Source organism: Uranotaenia lowii, chromosome 2 (assembly GCF_029784155.1).
Source record: "Uranotaenia lowii strain MFRU-FL chromosome 2, ASM2978415v1, whole genome shotgun sequence".
Lineage (NCBI taxonomy): Eukaryota > Metazoa > Arthropoda > Insecta > Diptera > Culicidae > Uranotaenia > Uranotaenia lowii.
The window spans coordinates 115,333,256-115,353,257 of NC_073692.1; the positions used below are offsets into that span (position 1 = coordinate 115,333,256).

Below are 20,002 nucleotides of genomic sequence, written 5' to 3' on the forward strand. Positions count from 1 at the left end.
TTGGATTATTCGAAGGAAAATCAGTATTTGATGTTATGCTGTCCAATCATACCAAATCCTGAAAAAAATACTTGATAAAAAATGGGCACGTATATTTCATTTGAACAAAGTTTTAGAATTGTGCGCTACGGAGCATTTGAGTACATATATTGCTTTTGTGCTCTTTGATAACTGTTCGAGGGTTTATTGCATACTCAACGGCGCTCATTGCGCAAACTGTAAATTACGATTTAAAGATGCCTTCATGAATATGGGATATTTAGGTAAGGTATTGAAAGTTGTATTTCTTGTATAAGATGTGGTAAACACGTTTCATGCACTGAAACAATCAAGTTCATTTTTCTGATTAAATGGCACTCATAAAAAAAGAGTACATTTCCTACAATTTCACAAAAAGAAGAGTACGCCCAATTCTCGATCGGAAAAGAGTACGTATGGTAACCCTAAGCATGCCAAACTTCGCCATTTTCCGGCTAAGATTTGGATAACACAAGGCCAAAAAATTCACATTTTTCCGTGTTAACAAGAGACTGAAGTAAGGACGCTGAACCCAAATATGCAACTTTTTTTTCTATCTTCTCGTGTTTTTTTATAATCATAGGTTAACTTTTGGAAAAGGGTAAAAATTCATCTATTTTTTTTGGGAATAACTTTAGAAAATTCCTCAATTCGAATGTTTTAGACCTTTTTCGAAGACCACAACTAGTTTTGACTTCTGAGAAATCAGTCACTGAAGTTTTCTTTTAGCTCATTCATCACAGTCCAGTAAAATATGAAAATTTTCAGCATATTTAGAAATAATGTTTAATCAAAATGAAACAATAGATGGCTTTTAAACCATAGAGTAAGGTGGGGTAAAAGTACGTTTTGGGATTATCCCAAACCGATAACAGTAAAATGCAAACCTCTGGCGTGGTTTGATAGTGATTTGGACTGCCTACATCCAGCCATAATTTTTTTTTCGTAGAAATCGACAATAATCCGAAAAAATGAGGTAAAGTAGCTTTTTTGCTTAAATGATGTAATATTGAAAATAACGGCAAACTTGTTAGAGCAATCAAAAGTCTGACTTTCAATAAAAGTTTTAATGTATCTGTTTAGTTGTTTTCAACCACTATCAAATGCCGAAAAAGAATTTAATTATTATGTCCTGTTCTGCATAATGAACTGTGAACTTGAAGGGGCAAAAGGACGAACTGCAAATAGGGCAAAAGTACGAAGGGTCTACTGAATAATCAGAACGAAAAATTTAAACTTCCTTTTAAAATGCACTGGAAACATTAGCGCATAATTTTGTTTCTACAAAACTTGCTTGCGCGAAAAATAGCTAAAATACGATGAGAACTGAATTTCGTTAACCTGCTGAATAAGAATATTAGTGGAGAACTCCAAATTCTCGCAGGTTATTCGCCCATGTACAGGATTTGTATCAGAAGCGAACACAGAAGCTGCTGCTATAAGCACACATTGATATAAAATAATGTTCCTCTTGACTTCATGCAGAACTATGAAATTTCTAATGATCGTACTTTTACCCCACATCATTCGAACTTTTACCCCAGAGGTGGGGTAAGAGTACGTTTCGATAGCAGTTAGGCGTTTTCACTACTGCTATCAAATGCGTCGATCGATTATCTTCGTATTTTTTTTTAAAAGAGAAAGTCTAAGCAGTCAAACGCTGTTCTTGATTTTTTGGAAAAACAACCGGTAAAATTTTTAAAAATAGGATAGCATTAAGGTCGTACTTTTACCCCACTATACTCTAAGTCAAATCGATTCGCAGTTGTCAACAAAATGTTATTGGAATTAAACCTTCGATAACAATCCTCATAAATGTTCTTCAGTGATGTCAGTTATAGTATTTTTTTTCAATTAAATCTATTAGGCTTGTAGATTTTTTCGCAAGCTTCATTTCTTTGAAATTAGAATAGCTAGGGAAAATCCTAATCCTTTATGAAATGGAGGGTAGTGGTAATAAACAGATTCTAAATCAGTTTTATTATCGGGTTGTTGTTTTGTTTATCATAGAGGTGTCATACCTACACCTTCTACCTTTAGATTAAAAACGTTTCCAAACACTCATGCAATACATAATAAAACATTGAAATCTGCAGACGTATATTCAGTAAAAGCCAATCTTATTCTGAGTACGAATATCTACCAAATGTCAATCTAGGCAATGTTCTGTGTTCATTCCAACTGTCCAACAGAATTCTTTAGTATTTAACTATCTCCCTTATAAGAAAAGTTCACTTTAAAATTGAATTGAAATGCACAATTCCAACAGTTCGATTTTTTTATACGTCGCATTAGACTGAGTCAAATTTGTCTAATTAGATACGAAGTTACAGTCTTCAACAAAGTTTTTTAGCGGAAAATTTCCTTTAGAGAGTTAATAAATTGGCACAAAAACTATAAGCAGGCTCGGTTCCACAGAATTAAATGATGTTGATTTTTCAGTACAAAATATTCAATTTTCTTATACAAACTTAAATGTTCTAATTTACTCATGTAAACGTTACTTAAAATTCATTTATCTTCCTTAAGGGCTTAAATTTTCAGCAGAGTAGAATGCTAACCAAGCTTTTAGAAGTCAGACTAAGTTTTTAAGATCCCGTTTCAGAAAATTTGATTTGTTGTTATTTGAGTATCAAAAAAGTGTGTTCCGTAGACAGATTGAAAGACACGGTTCAAATAATTGCCTTAACGGTTTAAAATGAAGATTGCTTAAAGAAGCAAAAACTGTCATGTATTTTAGAAATCTGATAAAAAATTATTAACCGATGACGATTCTTGTTTTTTTGGCGTTAAATAGTAGGTAACAAATGTTGTACTAAGGAAGTCGAATTTAGTCAAGAGCGCTAGGACAATGTTAACTTTGACACTTTTTCGCACATGGCGACCGTTAGAAAAATGGGGTTGGAAGTTTTCATTGTCTTCGTACCTCAATATTTCAAATGCGGTTTCAGCTTGAATATCCATTAATATCCCTTTAAATTTCACAATGTATACTTAAATTAGTAAATTTGTTTTTATTTATCAATGTTTTCACCAATTCAAAAGGTGATAGAAAAGCGAAGGTTCCCCGTTCTCATTCCAAATTGGTCCAAATTCTAACAGATTGCCAAATCAAGATCCGAACGCCCGCCGTTATCGTCAATCGATATTGTCGCGTACCTACCTACAGCTAAATCCCTCGGAGCAAATTGGACCTTCCAAAAACCACCCCAAAAAAGCGCAATCAAATCAAAGGGATTACGTTGGTCATTACGCGTCCCCGGAATTAACGTTGTGACAGAGAGACGCGCCGTATCGCTTACCATTGACGATTGTCAACGACGGCGGCCACCGGTCACTTTTTCCTAGGCATCCGACATCCGTCAAACGGATTTGGCAGGGATTTTGCGGCGGCCTGACCAATTTGGACTGCTACCTAGTTAGTTAGTTGGTACTACCACACCCCACCTGAGCCAAAAACTGAGAGAAAAAAAAACGCACATCATCCCTTTCATGTCCGTCATGGATGCGTCATTCATTGACCATCAACGAGCGGGGAATCGAGGAGTGACCCTTCGGCCACCAAAACCCGGGGGATTGGCTGGCCGGACGCAATAAAGCACCGTTGACAGTTATTTGAGTCCCGGCTGATGGTGGCCCGTTTGTTCTTCCGGATTATTACATTCCAGTGCGAGTCCCGATCGACGTGTGTTGCCCAGCAATCGTCTCGGGATAAATTTAGTTTTATTACCGGGAGGATGACGACGACGGGCGCGTGGATCAAGCAGAATGCGTATGAATGAGCCAACAGCAGGATTAGTTTTGCACATACACACATTTGCCGCCGGCCGTGTGTGTTTACATTCGCCTGGATTCTCTACTGACCCAGAGGCCCCGGCAGATTATGTCGTAAATTTTGGACAAATATTTATGATTCCGGTCGGTGCGTACTGTTCCTACACGTACCAAGTATGTGTCCGCCAAGCGATTCATGATTTCAGCAGTGCGTGCTTTGGTGCGTTGACGGGCCCGATTTGTAATGAACTCACTCGGCGATTATACGAGTTGTCGTAAAATTTGCTGCCTATTTGTAGCGTTCCCGGCCAAACAATGGGTAATGTGTGAAATTTGGTAACGACTCGAAATTCGAGGGAGAGGGTGTCCTTCTAACTTAACGAGGTTCTGGAAATGGATGGTCAATGACATCATTACTGGTTCATTAAAATATAGATTCTGATTTCATCTGAGCGCAGAATACGATGTTGTAGTTATACTGCTTAAAGCTAAGCTGAGCCAATATTTAAACCAAAAAAAAAAAAAAGAATTGATTGAAAAACCTCAAGAAGTTTGTATACAAATTAATTTGGTAGTTATTTTTGAAGCACTGAATTAAAAAACAGACGTTGGATTTATTTACAAATTCACGTAACCTCTCATAATGAAAACTTTCGCTAGACTTACGTACGTCAAGCGTTTGAAAACTAACAAAAATCACGATGGTCGCGTGATTCTTATTATACATTATTTTACCAACAGTAAATTACAGAATTTCATCAAGTTTTTATTGCAATTCCATTATCTAGAAAGTTATTCTAAAGGAGAAAAAGGATCCAGTTGGTTATGCTAAATGACCGTCCAACAGGTTTCACGTGCGATTCGTGAATGTTCGTCTTTGACTTGTTAACAAATAATATAGACTGTCCACAACTGCAACAAAACATCAACATTCAGGCGCCAACTAGACGAATTCTTCAACAGAACTTTCTATGGATACCATACAGCCTTCGCACAAAATCATCCTTTGTATAACTGTTGTCGTGTTTTTTCCAATTAGGTGTCAAACGTTTTTAACTCTAATATTTCCAAAAATATATTAAAAAATAGTAAACTTAGTTCAAGAAATTATTACATGTTTAGTTTGGGATATGATTGTGTAAATATAATCAAAGACATTAATAAATAAAATAAAATAAATATAAAGATGAGAACACGACACATTAGTTATCTCAAGGAATTTCAATTTTACCCCTGGTAAGAACAATTGATATTCGAAATGCACTCAGCACCTAGAAAGGCTATATAAGCTGGCACTTTTTAAAAATGGCCCATTCTCTACGCCGCGCGTGAGGTGACGATAGTCAGGTCGAGTCAGAGTCTTTCCAGCAAACATTTTTGTAGCTATATTCGTATGTTGTTTAGATATACGTTTCAAATACATTATAAAATGATCGTATGAAAGTTGAAAAAAAAAATCATTTATCTACCAAAGTGGAGGCAATACACATACATAAATTTCATTTCTTTCTAAAGTGACGAAAACTACACCAATTGAACGATATTCTACACCTTATCCGTGCCCATCGAAAGAATGCAAGAGAGTGTAAAATTTTGCTCTTATAGCCTTCAAATCGTTGCCAACGACAATATTTTTCAGTTCTCTCATTGGTCAATTTATTACTCTATTACTATCTGATTTTTATCCATACGGATGTACTGCTGGTTGCAGAGAGAACATGACGATGATTTTCTCACTTGAAGCCCGCGCGGGAGCAAAATCATTTCAAAATTTACGAACATGGCGGGTTTTCTATCATATCCGATTTGGGCTTGTGATATAGCTCAGTTGGCAAGTCTGTTGTCTCCTGAGCCGATGTCCGCGAGTTCGAGCCCAAGAGTAAACATCGAACACTTTTGTACCGGATAAGTTTTTCAATAACGATCCGCCAACTGCAACGTTGATAAAGTCGCGTATGTCATAAAGATGGTAAAACGACTATAATCGAAGCAAAAAAAAATCATATCCGATTTAAACTGACTTCAGACGACATTTTATACAATTTTTTCACTATGCAGTTGTAATTGCGATTCGCATCACCATTGTTATCATTTCTGATACGATTTCATGTTTACTAGGTTGTCAACTGATTCCTGAAATCGATGTGGATGAAGTGACATTAGCTACTACGAGAATAAGGTAAAAACTCACAAGTCACAAAAGTTTACCCGAAGTGACATTCCTCACCTAAAGCCAGGATGGATACTCAAATTCAATTTTTGGTTTCCCTCATTTTTCCCGACTTTTTCCGGCAAGGTTTCACGGAATTTCCTATTCTTTAAACCAAAAAAAAAATCAGCCCTAAAAGCTCTATTTAACGGTTTTCTACCTTCAATAAGCGTTTAAATTGTAATTTTTTAGTTAAATAAAAAAAATAATGACATATTAAGGATCATTTAAATTTTTTTAAACTTATTCAAAACAGCGGCAAATAAGTAAATTCCAATAACAAAGAAGGTAATTTTTAAATATTATGTGCAACCATTATGTATTTTATTTGTTCTAAAAACCTCGTTTGAATGTATTTTATAAACTTTGTAAAACCCCTAAGCATTCAAGAAAATAGATCGATTTTCAAGACGTGAATTCAGTTCAAAAACTGTCTTGATTTCACCGTGTGAATTTAGATCAGAAATTAAGTGATGTGTTCCGCGTTGATTTTATCCATGCAACCACAATGATACCAAAACTTTCATTTCTTTCCCCTTAATAAATCATTTCAAAATATTTCCTGAATTTTTATTTTACAGTGGACGACAAATGGTCGGATTTGGACCAGTCCGAACTTAACGCCATCAGCATTTTTTTTTTTCGAAATTTCAGTTGAATATGCTAAGGTTTTTTTACGCGGTATGAATTCCGTCGATAATGTATAGGATTTGGAATATTTTTTCTCAAAAAACCGTGTTGATTCGCGAGAGCCGTGTAGAAAAATCGTATCCATGGCAAAAACCCGTGTAAAAAGAAGCCTTGTTAGAAAATCTGAGCAAAACCAATCCGCATAACATAACCAAATTAATCCATCTAGAAACTATAAGTAGTTTTGAATCCAAAAAACTAATTTTCGTCAATCATATATCTACGCTATTTCAGTCTTGTAAATGAGATTCAAATTCTATGGTTTAGACTTTTTTCATGGCGATGGCGAATATTCGTTGAAAAGGTTAATAAAGGTCCAAAATGTTAAATTTTTACATAACTCAAAAGATTAGCTCAAAGCTCGTTACAATCCCTGTAAATGAATCTTACAAGATTGACAAGTTTTTCCCGGACTTGCCCGGATATTTTGGAAAGATTCGGTCCGGCCCTGTTGCCCGGATATTGCCCTGATTTATTCACTTAATTTGCAAAACCAAACAAAATCTCAAAATGAGTAATAATAATCTTTTATTTTTGCTTCCAAAAACGTTTTTTTTTTGGAGTAATTTTCATCAAAATAATCATGAAAGATTTTTTGGAAGTCTTAAATACGATTTAAAACCTGTTGAAGTGCTTCGATTAAAAAAACGTTTCAAGTGTGAGTTTGTTTTTGAGAACACGGTTTGGGAGTTAGTTTTTTAAAGTTTTCAGTTATCCTGGAGCAATAGATTGACTGAAATATTATGCACTGAGCAGCTGAGCCAAAAATTCTCGATTTCTTGGAGGAATTCCCGACTTTTTCCCGCAATTTCCCGATTAATTTTAAATCCGAACTTTCCCGAATGAGTAGCCACCCTGTAAAGCGACTTCTGAAATCGAGTTACTCGGGTGACTCGACTATCGCCAACTCACGCGCGGCGTAGTATAAGGCCAATGTTTCTGAAGCATTCTCAATCGAATTCAAAAAATGTACTAAATTTTGCTTCAAGAAAAACGTTTTAACCAATCAAACAGAAGCCAATTTAAAATTGTTAATGGCGCTTAAACAACCAGTATCTATGACTTATTGGGTGACGTTTTAGTCATCATTAGAAATTTGTTACTTAATTTATCGGCCTTATCGGTGAAAAATGATGTCTTTTTTAGTAGGTATATCTTAAGATTGTGAAATTTTATAGACGGGGATAAAAAGTTAAAATAAAAGCAAAGATGGTGAAAATTATCGGATAGAATTTCAGAAGACTTCCCTAACAAAAGACAAATGTTTGCATAACTCGAGAACCGATCAAGCAAATGGACCCCAAATTTGGCATGGAAGGTAATTTGGGTACTTGAATGTTTGTATGATTATTTTAGATCCATCCCTTTTTCCAGTAGGTGAAACGATGAGTATAACAATTTTTAGTATAACTCGAGAATTATTCGGTCAAACGGAACCGAATTTAGCATGGATTGATTTTTGGGTACTAGAAAGCTTTTATGAATATTTGGTATCCCTCCCTCCTTTCACTGGAAAAGTAACCGGAGTTAAGAGGGGTTGTCATACAATTTTTAGAATAGCTTGAGCACTTATCAAGTAAACGGAACCAAATTGGAAATTTTTCAGAGTCAGTGCCAGTTTTATTCGGGTTCCTCAAGGATCCGTTTTGGGGCCATTATTGTTCAGCATGTTTATTGATGATCAACCAACTGTAATTAAACATAGTAAAATTCATATGTTTGCAGACGGCGCACACAGGAGTATTTCACCCAAAAACCTGGCCAAAACTCAAAATTTCAATTTCATTGGTTACTTTTATGTCAATGTTTATTTGATTCTTGAATAAATTTAGCACCATGGACCGGTCAGTTTTTTGACATCTGATTTGTTTATAAGCTGTTGCAACTGTCGAAACTTTAGTATTTTAATGAAATAGAATTTTTCTACAAATCGTTGAATCAGCGCGACTACGTCATATCAATGAATAAAACTTTCGAATTTGGCATGGGTGCCATTCGAAAACGAGAAATATTTCTATTATTTTTGAGACATCAACCTCCTTTACATTTATACATAGGAAAGGGGAAGAGGGGCTCAATACATTTTTATTGGCATTACTTTTGAATTAATCAGGCAAATGGAATCAAATTCAGCATGGGAATAGTTTGGGTATACATTTTTTCATGATTGACCATTCCACCTTGCAGTGTGGAAAGAAAAAAAAAAGAAGGAGGAACCCATAAATTTTGTTGTATATGTAGCTTAACTTAACAATAAATTGAACCAAATTTGATATGAGAGAATTTTTGGGTACGATATAAGATACCTCTACCTTTTTCAAGCTGAGGAATATGGGAAGGGGAACCCTTAGAAGGTCTCATATTTGTTTTTGCATAAATAGAGAGCTTATCAAGCACAACGGACCATATTCTCCAAGAGAGATTGTATGCCAAATAATAATTTGAGACCTTCCATTTTTTCAGGGCGGAGTCGCGAGAAGGTAGCGGGTTTTAATTAAAATTTTATTTGGCAGAACTAGAAAGCTTATCAAACTTATGTTGCCAAATGTGGCGTGTGACGTTATTTAGACACTAAAGAGAGGGGAAGAGGCTGGGGATTCTAAACCATTAGAACAAATATTTTAGCTCTCATTTTGACACTCATGAATCTTATAAAAATAGATTAAAAATGTCAGATCTTGAAAACCAATTTAAATCTTTTCGTAATACAATACTTCAGCTGCAGCTCTAATTTTAAAGCGGTTGTTGCAAAATTATGTAACTTTCATTGAAGATGATGGCAAAAAATAGATCAAAATTGTAATAATTTTTTCCAATTTAGATTTATTTTTGGAAGGAGTAGCAAAGCATACCGGGTTAGCTAGTTGCAATATAAATATTTCTTAATTATTTGAATTCAAAATAATACCAAATAACTGTTTTAAACATATTTACGTAAAACGTATGTGACAGAGAATTATTATTAATCTTTATAAATTTTCACATAATTTGTAAAAAGAATAACTACGAATTCCTGTACTTAAAGTAGATATATTGATATTGATAAAATGTATGTCATTGTCAAGTTGGATAGATAAAGCCTAACTGCTTTGTAGGAAAAGCCAAAGTTGATGAATTCGCATAGGGCATAGGGCAATTTAATAGGAAACTCGAAACTGAACACTGCGCTCTACTTGGTTCTATTACATTAGTCTACAAAATTTTAAAAAAATCGTGTACTGACTGACAAATATTTTTTATGTCAAATCGGGCACTGAATTCAAAAATTAAATTAAAAAAATTCCCAGGAGGACAGTTTTTGAGTTATGCTTCATGAAATTTTTTATTTTTGCATATTAAAGATTAATAAATTTGTATTGTTGATATTACTGAATTTAGGATAGCAAAAGTTATAAAAAACGCATTTTATTAGAGAAAATTTTCTTTTATAGACAGTTTTAGACTTGATGATAACATTTTATGAATCTGATTTTCTATGGAACCTAAATATCAATTCAAAACAAAGATTTCAAGTGGTTATTTATGAAAATCAGTTGAAAGTTGATGAACCTCATCCGCGCTGTAGACTCAAGCAACCTCTCTCCATGTTAAGATCTTGCTGAAATTTGGCATGTGATCTTCTGGTAAACTAATAAGCAATTCAAACTTGGAGCGAGTTCGATTTGTCATGTTTAGTTCTGCATATACTCAGATTAGTACACTGCAGTTCGTTAAATTATTCAAAAAAGCAAAAATTACTGTTATAAAAAGGTAACCATAATTTCTTCAATTTTCAACCGATTTTGAAAAATAACCATTTGAAATCTTTGTCTTGAATTGATATTTAAGGTTTATAGATTTTTAAAATATTACCATCACGTCTAAAACTGTCGATGAAAACATTTTTCATAATTTTGTTTATCATAAATTCACTTATATCAACAAAACCGTTGATCATACGCAAAAATGAAGTTAAAATGATCGATAAAAAATTTATCCACCTTCAATATGCAAAAAAAATCTAACTAAATATATCCGAGATATTTGAATCTAAGTTCAAGTACTTCTTTTAATTTAAAAAAAAATATTTGAAGCATAACTGAAAACTGTTCTACTGAGTTTTTTTTTCATTTTCATTTTTGGATTCAGCTCCATTTCACATTTAAAGTGATCTCCTGTTAACTAAGTTTTAAAATGCGGTTAACTTGTGTTATTAATATATTGTTCAAATATCAATCTAATGATGACATATAATACCATTCTGTGAACCATTTATTAAATTTAAAACTGATCCGTTGCATCCGTTCGACAACATCGTAGAGATGACCTTTTAATAAAACTGCTCTGTACAAATTTCAAATCGTAAACATGGAGTCCTCAACTTTGTTTTCCAAGATTTATTTTGGGTTATCCAGGTTTGTTAAGTAACAAAAGTTTTACTTTAGCTAAGATCCATACGGTTAAGCTGCGTTGAATCCCTCTTCTCGAATTTTGCGTAGATAAGTTGATTATTGATCTAAAATAAAATTAGAGAAATTTGGTCAACGGGCAATTTCTACTAAAGCAAAGAAAAAAAAATTACAATTTTGGCAATTTGCACCACATGTTCCAGGCGTTCGTCATCCAGCGAGGTTACCGCTTGGTGGGCATCCTCCAGAGTGACGGTCAGCTTTTCCAGATTCATTTGGGCACAGTCGGCCCGAACCAGGGCAATCGTACCGAGAAACTTCCACAGATTGCTGCCGCAGCTTTTGGCTTCCTCAACGATACGTCTAGCCATGATGCGCGTTTCGTCCAGCTTTCCCGCCGTCAGATGATGCTGGCACATTTCGTGATACAGGAAGGCCCGCTCCAAGGCGTACCGTGAGTATGGAACCCGCTTTTCAAGAAGAGTAATTTGATTCCTGCAAGGGGGGTTTGATGTAGGTTTGGGAGGGGAAAAAGTATTTGGTGATCTTACTTATAGGCGATGTATCCATAGTCCGGTGCCGCTGGATCTCTGTAGGTGGATTTATCTCCGAAAATTGGTACGATGATCTTGTCGTCATCTCTTATCAGAGGAAGTTGGAATAGAATCAGCAACCGATCCTGCAGAGGTTCATCCATCAAACCCGTCGGAATGACATAACTATCGACGATCGCTAACCCAACCAGATTGCAAACTTCGTTGACGAACTTATAGCGATCGGGAAAGACGCGTTCCGTTTTCAGTTGATAATAATTCCACAGTACATCTGCGGTATATTCGCGTAGTTGAAGCAGCTGATTCTGATTGCGAAGTTCGTGCATACGATCCAGCTGATTATAGACGTCTCGGTATGTTTTATAGCGAATTTTAAAAATATTGTCCATGAGATAGTCTTTAGCTTTGTCTGAATTGCCGAATCGATTTCGCCGATAGGTGTAAAAAGGTGTTCTGGATTGAAGACTTTGCAGGCCATCATGAACCTTTTCAAAGCACTCTTCTATGGTATCCGAGAGAACTTTTGAACTTTCCGGTGCTTCTGGAAGGTTAACAGTTTTCTCCCAAACACCACCTTTGCGTAAGGTATTTAAAAATGCCAAATCTTTCCATCCATGATTCAGATAAACTTGACCCAAAGTTCTAAGGTTTTTATCCTGTCGTTCCTTCTCCCGGATATGAGTCTCCCGTTCGATTATTTCAACTAAACTCACCGCATCGCATTCTCCTTTTGCTCGTTTGATCTTCCAAGCGGGTCGATCATCAGTAATAGCTTGAGCACGTTCTTCTGCAATTGCCTTCAGTCGATGTCGTTGCTCATACAGACAAGGCCCAGCTCGGAATCCCAAAACATTCTCGTAGTTTCGATGCGCCAAACGAATTTCTCCATCAAAATCTTTCTTACGATGTCCTCCGAAAGGCTTGGCCCTGTCAGAGGTTACCCTAACGTGTTCCTCAAACTCATCGATCTCGAACAGGGTGTGACATTCGTGTAGTGAAAGGTCAAAATCTTCTCCCCGGGGGTCTTCCTCATCTCGCTCAACGGCTAATCCTTCCCTGACACTGGCCAGTGCTTTTATTCGGTCCGAATTTTTCAGTTCCGCAACGCTTTTTCCGAAATGAGAATCCAGCGCATACGGATTAGCCTGGACCGCCTTGCCATAATTTCCGGAGGCCACCGCATAACGACCCATACGCTTGGCATGAATCGCCAGCTCCCGGAAGACCACATGTTGTTGCTCTTCGGGCCAGGCAAGTTCCAACTTGGAGCCCATTTTGCGGAAAACGATAACAACTGCAGATTTCTTTGGTTACTGAGATTTTTTCCAATGTGTCTGTTATTTAATTTAAAGAATTTTTCCGAGAACCCACTTTTCAGAACGGTATAAAAAAAATCTTCGCGAAATACATGAATAAATAGAAACAAAATTATACGGGCCTGTATCACGCGATATCCAACTGGTAACGGTAGCGCTTTCAAAAGCATTCATCAAAAACCAGGAACCAGGATCAATGGCAGTTCAACAATGCTGAACAAAGTATAGAGAAAGAAGAATCATATGAACGTGAACAGTTATCGTGGTATCAAAACAGAACAAAACAAGAACAAGAATAACACGTGGACTGTGTTTGTCTAGTAGCATTTGTAATTGTGTAGGGGTGCAAGTGAAACGGACACAACGGGAATGATATTCATCCCGAAAGCGGATTTTCGTCCTCCATCAAAAGGGGCGATTTTTTTTGCTTCCACCGTGCCGTCCCGCGATGACATACGCGATCGTTTCATGTCACTCATTCAAGCGTAATATTTTTCTCGGTGAACATTTAGCATCATTGATGCGTTCAGTTTGATGTGCTATAAAATATGGGACGGGTCATCGGACTGACAGCACTGTTTTGCTTCGTAACAAGGACGTGTGACTATCTTCGGTTAAATGTTTTATAGGTTTTCAATGCTTTTCTATCGCCATGAGTGTCGAATTATGAAAACTGTAATGTAAAACATAATAAATATGAAAATTGAAAAAAAATGTATAGAGTGCGGCGAATAGGATTTTTTTTTCCAAATTACAAAATCTAAGCCGTATTAGTGGGGGAGGGGGGGGGGGGGGCAATGGGTAGAATTGTCCAGGGCCCCTCGGCTCAGAGGGGCTCCCCGAGGAAAATTAAAATTTGAACATTGCTTCAATCATACTGATTTAAGTTCTAGAAAACTACACGCTCCTTTTTTTAAACTCAAAATGAAGTGGATTTGGTTCAAAACAGCACCCCTTAACTTTGAGTTCGATTGGGCAATCGCAAAACTAAGTTCGGACTGGCATACTCAAACCTGAGTTCGACAGCCGAACTGCAATTCGAACTTTATTCATGCCTTTATTCGTAAACAGTAAATTATTCTAGGCAAAAATAATTGCTGGAAAACTCCAGCAATCCAAATGTTTGCTGGAAACCACCAAACATTCTCCGTCTTGCTGATTTTTTCAGCACTTGATCTTCATTGCTGAAAAACCAGCAATCGATCTGTCAAACTGGACTTTGCTTTTGTTTTTGCTTTTTTCGTTGCGCGCGAAAAGTTTTCGATTGTTTCTCGTGTATGCCATGGTGGAGACATTGAATTTGATTTCCTTATTCCAGCGAAGAAGTATTGAAACAAAAGGTAAATTTCTTAACAGATAGAGTATTTCATTAAGAAACTAATAATATTATTTTCATTTCAGATGGAGTATGATGTCCAAAACTTGGTTAAAAGTGGTCAACTCACAGGCAGATATTATTTTATTTGGGTTTTAAAATTTAAATAAAAGAAGATCAAGAAAAATTAACACACCAATTTCTAATTATAAATATGACTGCCATAAGGGTTTAATATTGATATTTAAATTTAAAAACTAATTTAGAATCCAAAATTTCTGGTTGTGTTTTGGAAAAAAAAGATGCTGTTTCCAGCAATTGAGATAACTGGTTTCCAGCAGTTGAGATTGCTGGATTTCCGGCAATTGAGTTTGCTGATCGTTTTCAACAATTCAAATTGCTGGAAATTTTGCTGGAAAGTCAGCGGGACAAAAACCAGCAAAATACTCAAAATGCGGTTCGACAGCCGAACTCGCTAAGTGCTTTCAGTTCAAAACAAACAAAGAGGGTTGAATTTTCAATTCATTAGATCGATCTCAGTTTTGTTCCATGGCCGAAGGAAAAATGGGATTAGTTTTGAGTTCGCAGTTCGACCTATGTTTTGAATCATTGCAAGGAGGAAAAAGGAAACTTAACTTTAAGTTCATAGAATCGAACTATATTTTGAACCTCGGTTAAACTTAATTTTGGGTTGCGTGTAGGAAAGAAAATGAAAATCGGTTTTAAAATGTTTAATATAACAGGTTAGGGGACCCTTGGGGGATCTCGAATTTCCAACATAAATTCCGGACAAATCTAAGAAAAATTCGATGATAACTCAAAAAAAAAAAATCTATAAGAAAAAGATCATCAAAAATTTTCATTTTTTTTTTCAAAACACGTCAGCAGCGTTCAAATCTGTTTTCAAACTCCCAAAAGAAAAAAACAGTTTCGATAAAACAAGCACAGAAAAATGAGCCTTATTTAGACCTAATTTGTTCATTTTACTTTAAAAAGCCGAAAATTCCGAGTAAATCCGGGACATCTGGAATGCAAAGCCTATAATAAATAATACATCCCTTTCTCTTATTCATAGAAGAAGAAAATATTCCGGGAGTTTCCAGCGTTCTGATGAGGAAGTATTTTCTCCTCATTTAAAAAATTGCAACGGCTTTCACGGAGGATAGAGTAACTTTTTCTTCCATTAGTGAAAATTAAAAATAAAGAAATCATCAGTTTTTGAAAGAAAATATGCTAAAATTTCCAAAATATGAAGAAAGTGAAGAAAAACATTGAAAATCTTTTTAATTGGAATTTTTTCTCGGACTTTGCTGGGAATAAAATTACATAATAAAACCAGGCAATCTAGAATGCTAACTCTATAAGCATATCTAAGAATAAGTATGAAACAAAACTGTGTTTCGTTGTTGAAATTTTATTCCCATTTGAATCTAAGATTTGAAATTCTTATTGAAACTTTTCAACTGATTAAGCCCAAATTTCATATTTTTGATTCTGATGTACTTTTTTTTAAATTATCCTCTTCTAAAGGAAATATCCTGAATTCAGCAAAGCATTCTCTAAATGACCATTTTCAAATTATTATTATTAACAAAAAAAAACGCTCTCTTAGTTCAATTGGGAATATCATATATAAATATATTTCTATATTTTTAATATCCTTATATTCCTGATTAATGATTAGGTTTGTTTTGTTTGTTGTTGAATGATAGAGACTTCAAACTAAAATAATAAAAATAAAATAAAATAACATTATTTACAAAATACAATAAAAATAATGTTAAGCTGTTTTCAACATTTAATTTCAATTCTGAATTATTGTTCTTGAAAGTAACTTTTGTCCCATTTGACGAACTTTCGATAAAAGCTTTTCAATGTTTTTATTTTTTTTAATGAATAATTCTTAATTTTAAGTTTTACTAAGCATTACATTTTAAAAATTTGAACACATGAACACGATTTTTTTTGTGTTTTGAAGATATAAAAGTACAAACAATTGGATTTGAATTATAAATTTAGCAAATCCTGCTTCCTCTGAAGGTTACTTGGAAAATCCAAGTTTTGTATTTAAATTTCATTTCAAAATTGGTTGTACGATTCTAATTTGAGACTTTGAATTGTGGGCCTGCATGAAATCCAATTTTAGGTTTTGAATTTCACTGTTAAACAGTCTGTATCTCCATGAAATTTGAATTGAATTCTGTTGTATTTTAATTATTCTAAATTCTTTGTCTGAAGTCTCAAACTCTTAATTTTACTTCCCAGTAGTCATGAGAGAAATATTCATTCTGCGTTCGATGAAGCTCGTACCAATTGATGGATAATTATATGAAAAATAATTTAAATATGCATCTGTAAATTTGATTTTATCCAGAGATTTTTTTTGTGGTGATAGAGTTATTAAAAAAAAAATGTAAATTGAATTTTGCATTTAAAAGCTCTAATCATTTTTTTTTCATTTCCGATTAGTTGATTAATTCTTCCGCAATGTTTACACGTGATGGATAAGCTATTATTGTTTGAAGATATCAATCATATTGGTTATTTGAAGGTAACATAACGAACTCTTTACAATTTCTTTGTATGTTTAACATATTATGTGTTCTTTTTACAGTTGAACACATCCTCATCGACTTTAAAGGCTACGGAGAACCCCGAAAAAAGTACGACATAACAGGGGCGATTTATGAAGTTTTGGTTGATGAAAAGGAAAACATAAAATCTCATAAAATTTTTAAAAGAGAGTAAACTGTTTGAATTTATTTAAATAGATTAAAATAAATTTTAATTAGTAGTAATTTAGTAGTTGTATATTTTAATCTTCTAATATATAAAGATGAGTTGGGCTATATATGTTTGTATATATATATATGCACCTTATACAAATCCACACCGCTTAACTGATCAGCTTGAAATTTGGTACAATGATGTAAACGGACATGAGAAAGGTCGACGTAATAGTTTTGAGCCCCTCCCACCTAAGAAAAGGGACCCTCCCATACAACTTTCGTTTTTATTCCCACGAATCAAAAGTCATGGCACCATTTTGTCAACCGATTTTCGTTTCCTTTGGCGTGTTTATTTTCACCATCACGATGGGCCGAGCATGAGAAGCAACCATCCAGAGTTCACGTGTACTGGATAGCAAATCAAAGCTTGCTCAGCGTTAAAAATTCGAGCGGAGAAAAATTGGCGGGTGTTTTTTTCCTTCTACTATTCAAAGCACGTGGTACCGGTGCGAGGAATTTGATTGCAATAATGAGCCTTCATTTAGGATAAAAAAAAAACTATTCGCCTTATAGAAATAAGTGGTTAAAGATCGACTAGAAAATGCAGTGTGTAAAGTATGGATACATTAATTCATGTTCATTATGAATTGACTTATTCAGTTGAATAACTATTTGGACTGAAAACTAAAGTTCTAGCCTTTTGGAACCAACCATTTTCAAATTTTTGAAACTCCTCATAGGGAAAAAAATTAATAAAACTGAGGGTTGTAAGTTCAAGGCTGCGATCTAAAAACTTTGATTGCCGTGAAGGAATTTAATTTACAATAGGAATTAATCAATTAAACGTTCAATTTATGCAAAAAGTTAAAACCAAATGAAACGCACGAGAATGTTGGCAATTTAATCTGAAGTTTTTAGTTTTCTAGAATTCAATTTCATTTGTCAATTTTTAAATTTTAAGTTATTATTGATCATCGATGTGTTCGATTCTACCATCCAATTATAAGAAAACTAAAAAAACACATTGAATACATGCAGAGGAAGTCTTTTATAAGGTTTCAGCGGAAATCTATTTAGAAATAAAACTTAAATAGGTTTTCCATTCTACGGGGAGATCTTGAAAAGAGGTCGTTTACATTTGTTTACAAGCTTAATACTTTGGATTTTCACTAGATAACACATAGAAAAGATTGAAAATTTTTTTTATCATTTGATGATAATAAAAAGGGTTATGCAATTCAAGCTTCCTAAAATGGTGGGTGGAAAATAAGGTTGCCAGAATTTTTTTCCGAACGTATCGAAACCGGACATATCCAGCCAATTTTATCGAAAAACCTGGCAAAATCCAGCATTTGATTTCAAAATGTTCAAATATCCAGGCAAACTTGGTCAAACCGCGAAATTATTCAGTTAAAATAACGTGAAATATACTTGCAATACTTTTTTTTCAACAAACCACATCAGCAGATTTTAAATTGTATATCAAGCTTCCAAACACAAGTTATGATTATTTCTAAAACTTGCCATTTAAAACTTCTATTTGAACGTAAAAATGAAAAATTTTAATAATTAAATCTCAGTTTAAGTTACGTTTTAAAAATATTGTGAATAAATCCTGGCAAAATCCGGGCTTTTTGCAACAAAATCCGGTAAACCGGACCTGATCGGATAAATCCAGGCAACCTGGAAACCTTAGATTGAAATGTTTTTTTTTGTGATAGAAAGGATAAGCATTCAAGGGAAATTAGTTCAAATTTCCATTAGCAAACCTAAAAACTATTAGTTCAATAATATGAAAACGATAATTTTTTCTAATAATTCCAATTAAAACTTAAAGAAGACTAACAAAACTCACATAGCTTACATGGCCAAACATGGTCCAATTGGTTATGATAATGAACAAAAAGCTTACAAAATTTCAAAAAGTCAAATGACTCATTTTGATTTATGTTTTATGTGAACCCGAGCAAGGCCGGGTAAAATCAGCTAGTATTATAATATTAATGTAATTTTGTTTTTTTTTTTAAGACACGAATACCCCAGAAGTGGTAAAATGTCTAAAATAAACCATAATAATAATAATGTAATGTGTTCTTTAAAAAAAAAAAAATCAGAATCGGTAAAGGATCGTAAAACCGGGTTAAAAAAAACTTTCATTTCGAGAAAAAGAAAGTAGGGGAAGTTGTAAATAAGTCTAGAATAATTGACTCACAATGCTCCACCTTCCTTTGAATTTGATTGAACAAGGTGAGGTAAAAAATATAAAAATAGTGAATAATAATGAAAAGTATCGACAAATTTCCTCAATAAACTGATTTTGATTTTCTTCTTAACAACTTAAATCTGCGAATCTGTAATATTTCATACAAAAAAATGTTATCGAAAAGATTTGTATAACTGAAATAAAAAAAAAGTTTATGAATTCTTCAAATAATCTCTCGTTATACATGTCATTTTACAAATGAAAAAAAAAACACACATTGTTGAAAGCAGAAAATTAAGAATCATTGAGTAATCTACAATTTTTTTCTGAGCTTTTTCTGATCAGTTCTAAATTCACATTTTTCTGAAGTGCAAGGAATTTAAGAGCTAGTTCCGACTAATCCGAGGCCGCTGAACCCAAATGGGCAATAAGTTATTTTTCTATTATTTCTCGTTATTTTGAATACTTTTGAAAAAAGGTAAACAATCATTTATGAAATGTGTGTACATTTTTGGCAAAACTGTAGAACATTAAAAAGATAAAAAAAAGTCACAAAAACTCAATGATCAACTTTCCCGAAAATCCGAGTAATTTTGACTTCTTAGAAAAAAGATGCAGAATGTATCTTTTTTCCAATTCTGTGAATTTCAGGAAATCAGACGAAATTTTGAAGAAAATATAAACTAAAATTGTCTTAGGTATTCGTTAAAGCATAAGTCGGATCGTTTTGCAGTCTTTAACAACGTCGTTGTTGGATTCAAACCTTTAATATCAAACACTCCATAGACTTTAGATTTAGAGAAAAC

At 34.2% G+C, this 20,002-nt stretch overlaps 2 protein-coding genes across 2 annotated transcripts in view; both read right to left on the bottom strand.

Annotated features, from left to right (window-relative positions):
- The window catches only part of LOC129748129 (centaurin-gamma-1A), a 517,098-nt gene that overhangs the window by 201,971 nt on the left and 295,125 nt on the right, over window positions 1-20,002 (bottom strand). The gene's annotated exons all lie outside the window — the stretch shown is intronic.
- Window positions 11,061-12,924, bottom strand: LOC129748130 (uncharacterized). The gene is made up of 3 exons (XM_055742629.1): window positions 11,631-12,924; window positions 11,253-11,574; window positions 11,061-11,186 (listed from the first exon to the last, which is right to left on the bottom strand). The coding sequence occupies exons 1-3, from the start codon at window positions 12,905-12,907 to the stop codon at window positions 11,112-11,114; spliced, it is 1,674 nt and encodes a 557-aa protein (XP_055598604.1). The 5' UTR covers window positions 12,908-12,924; the 3' UTR covers window positions 11,061-11,111.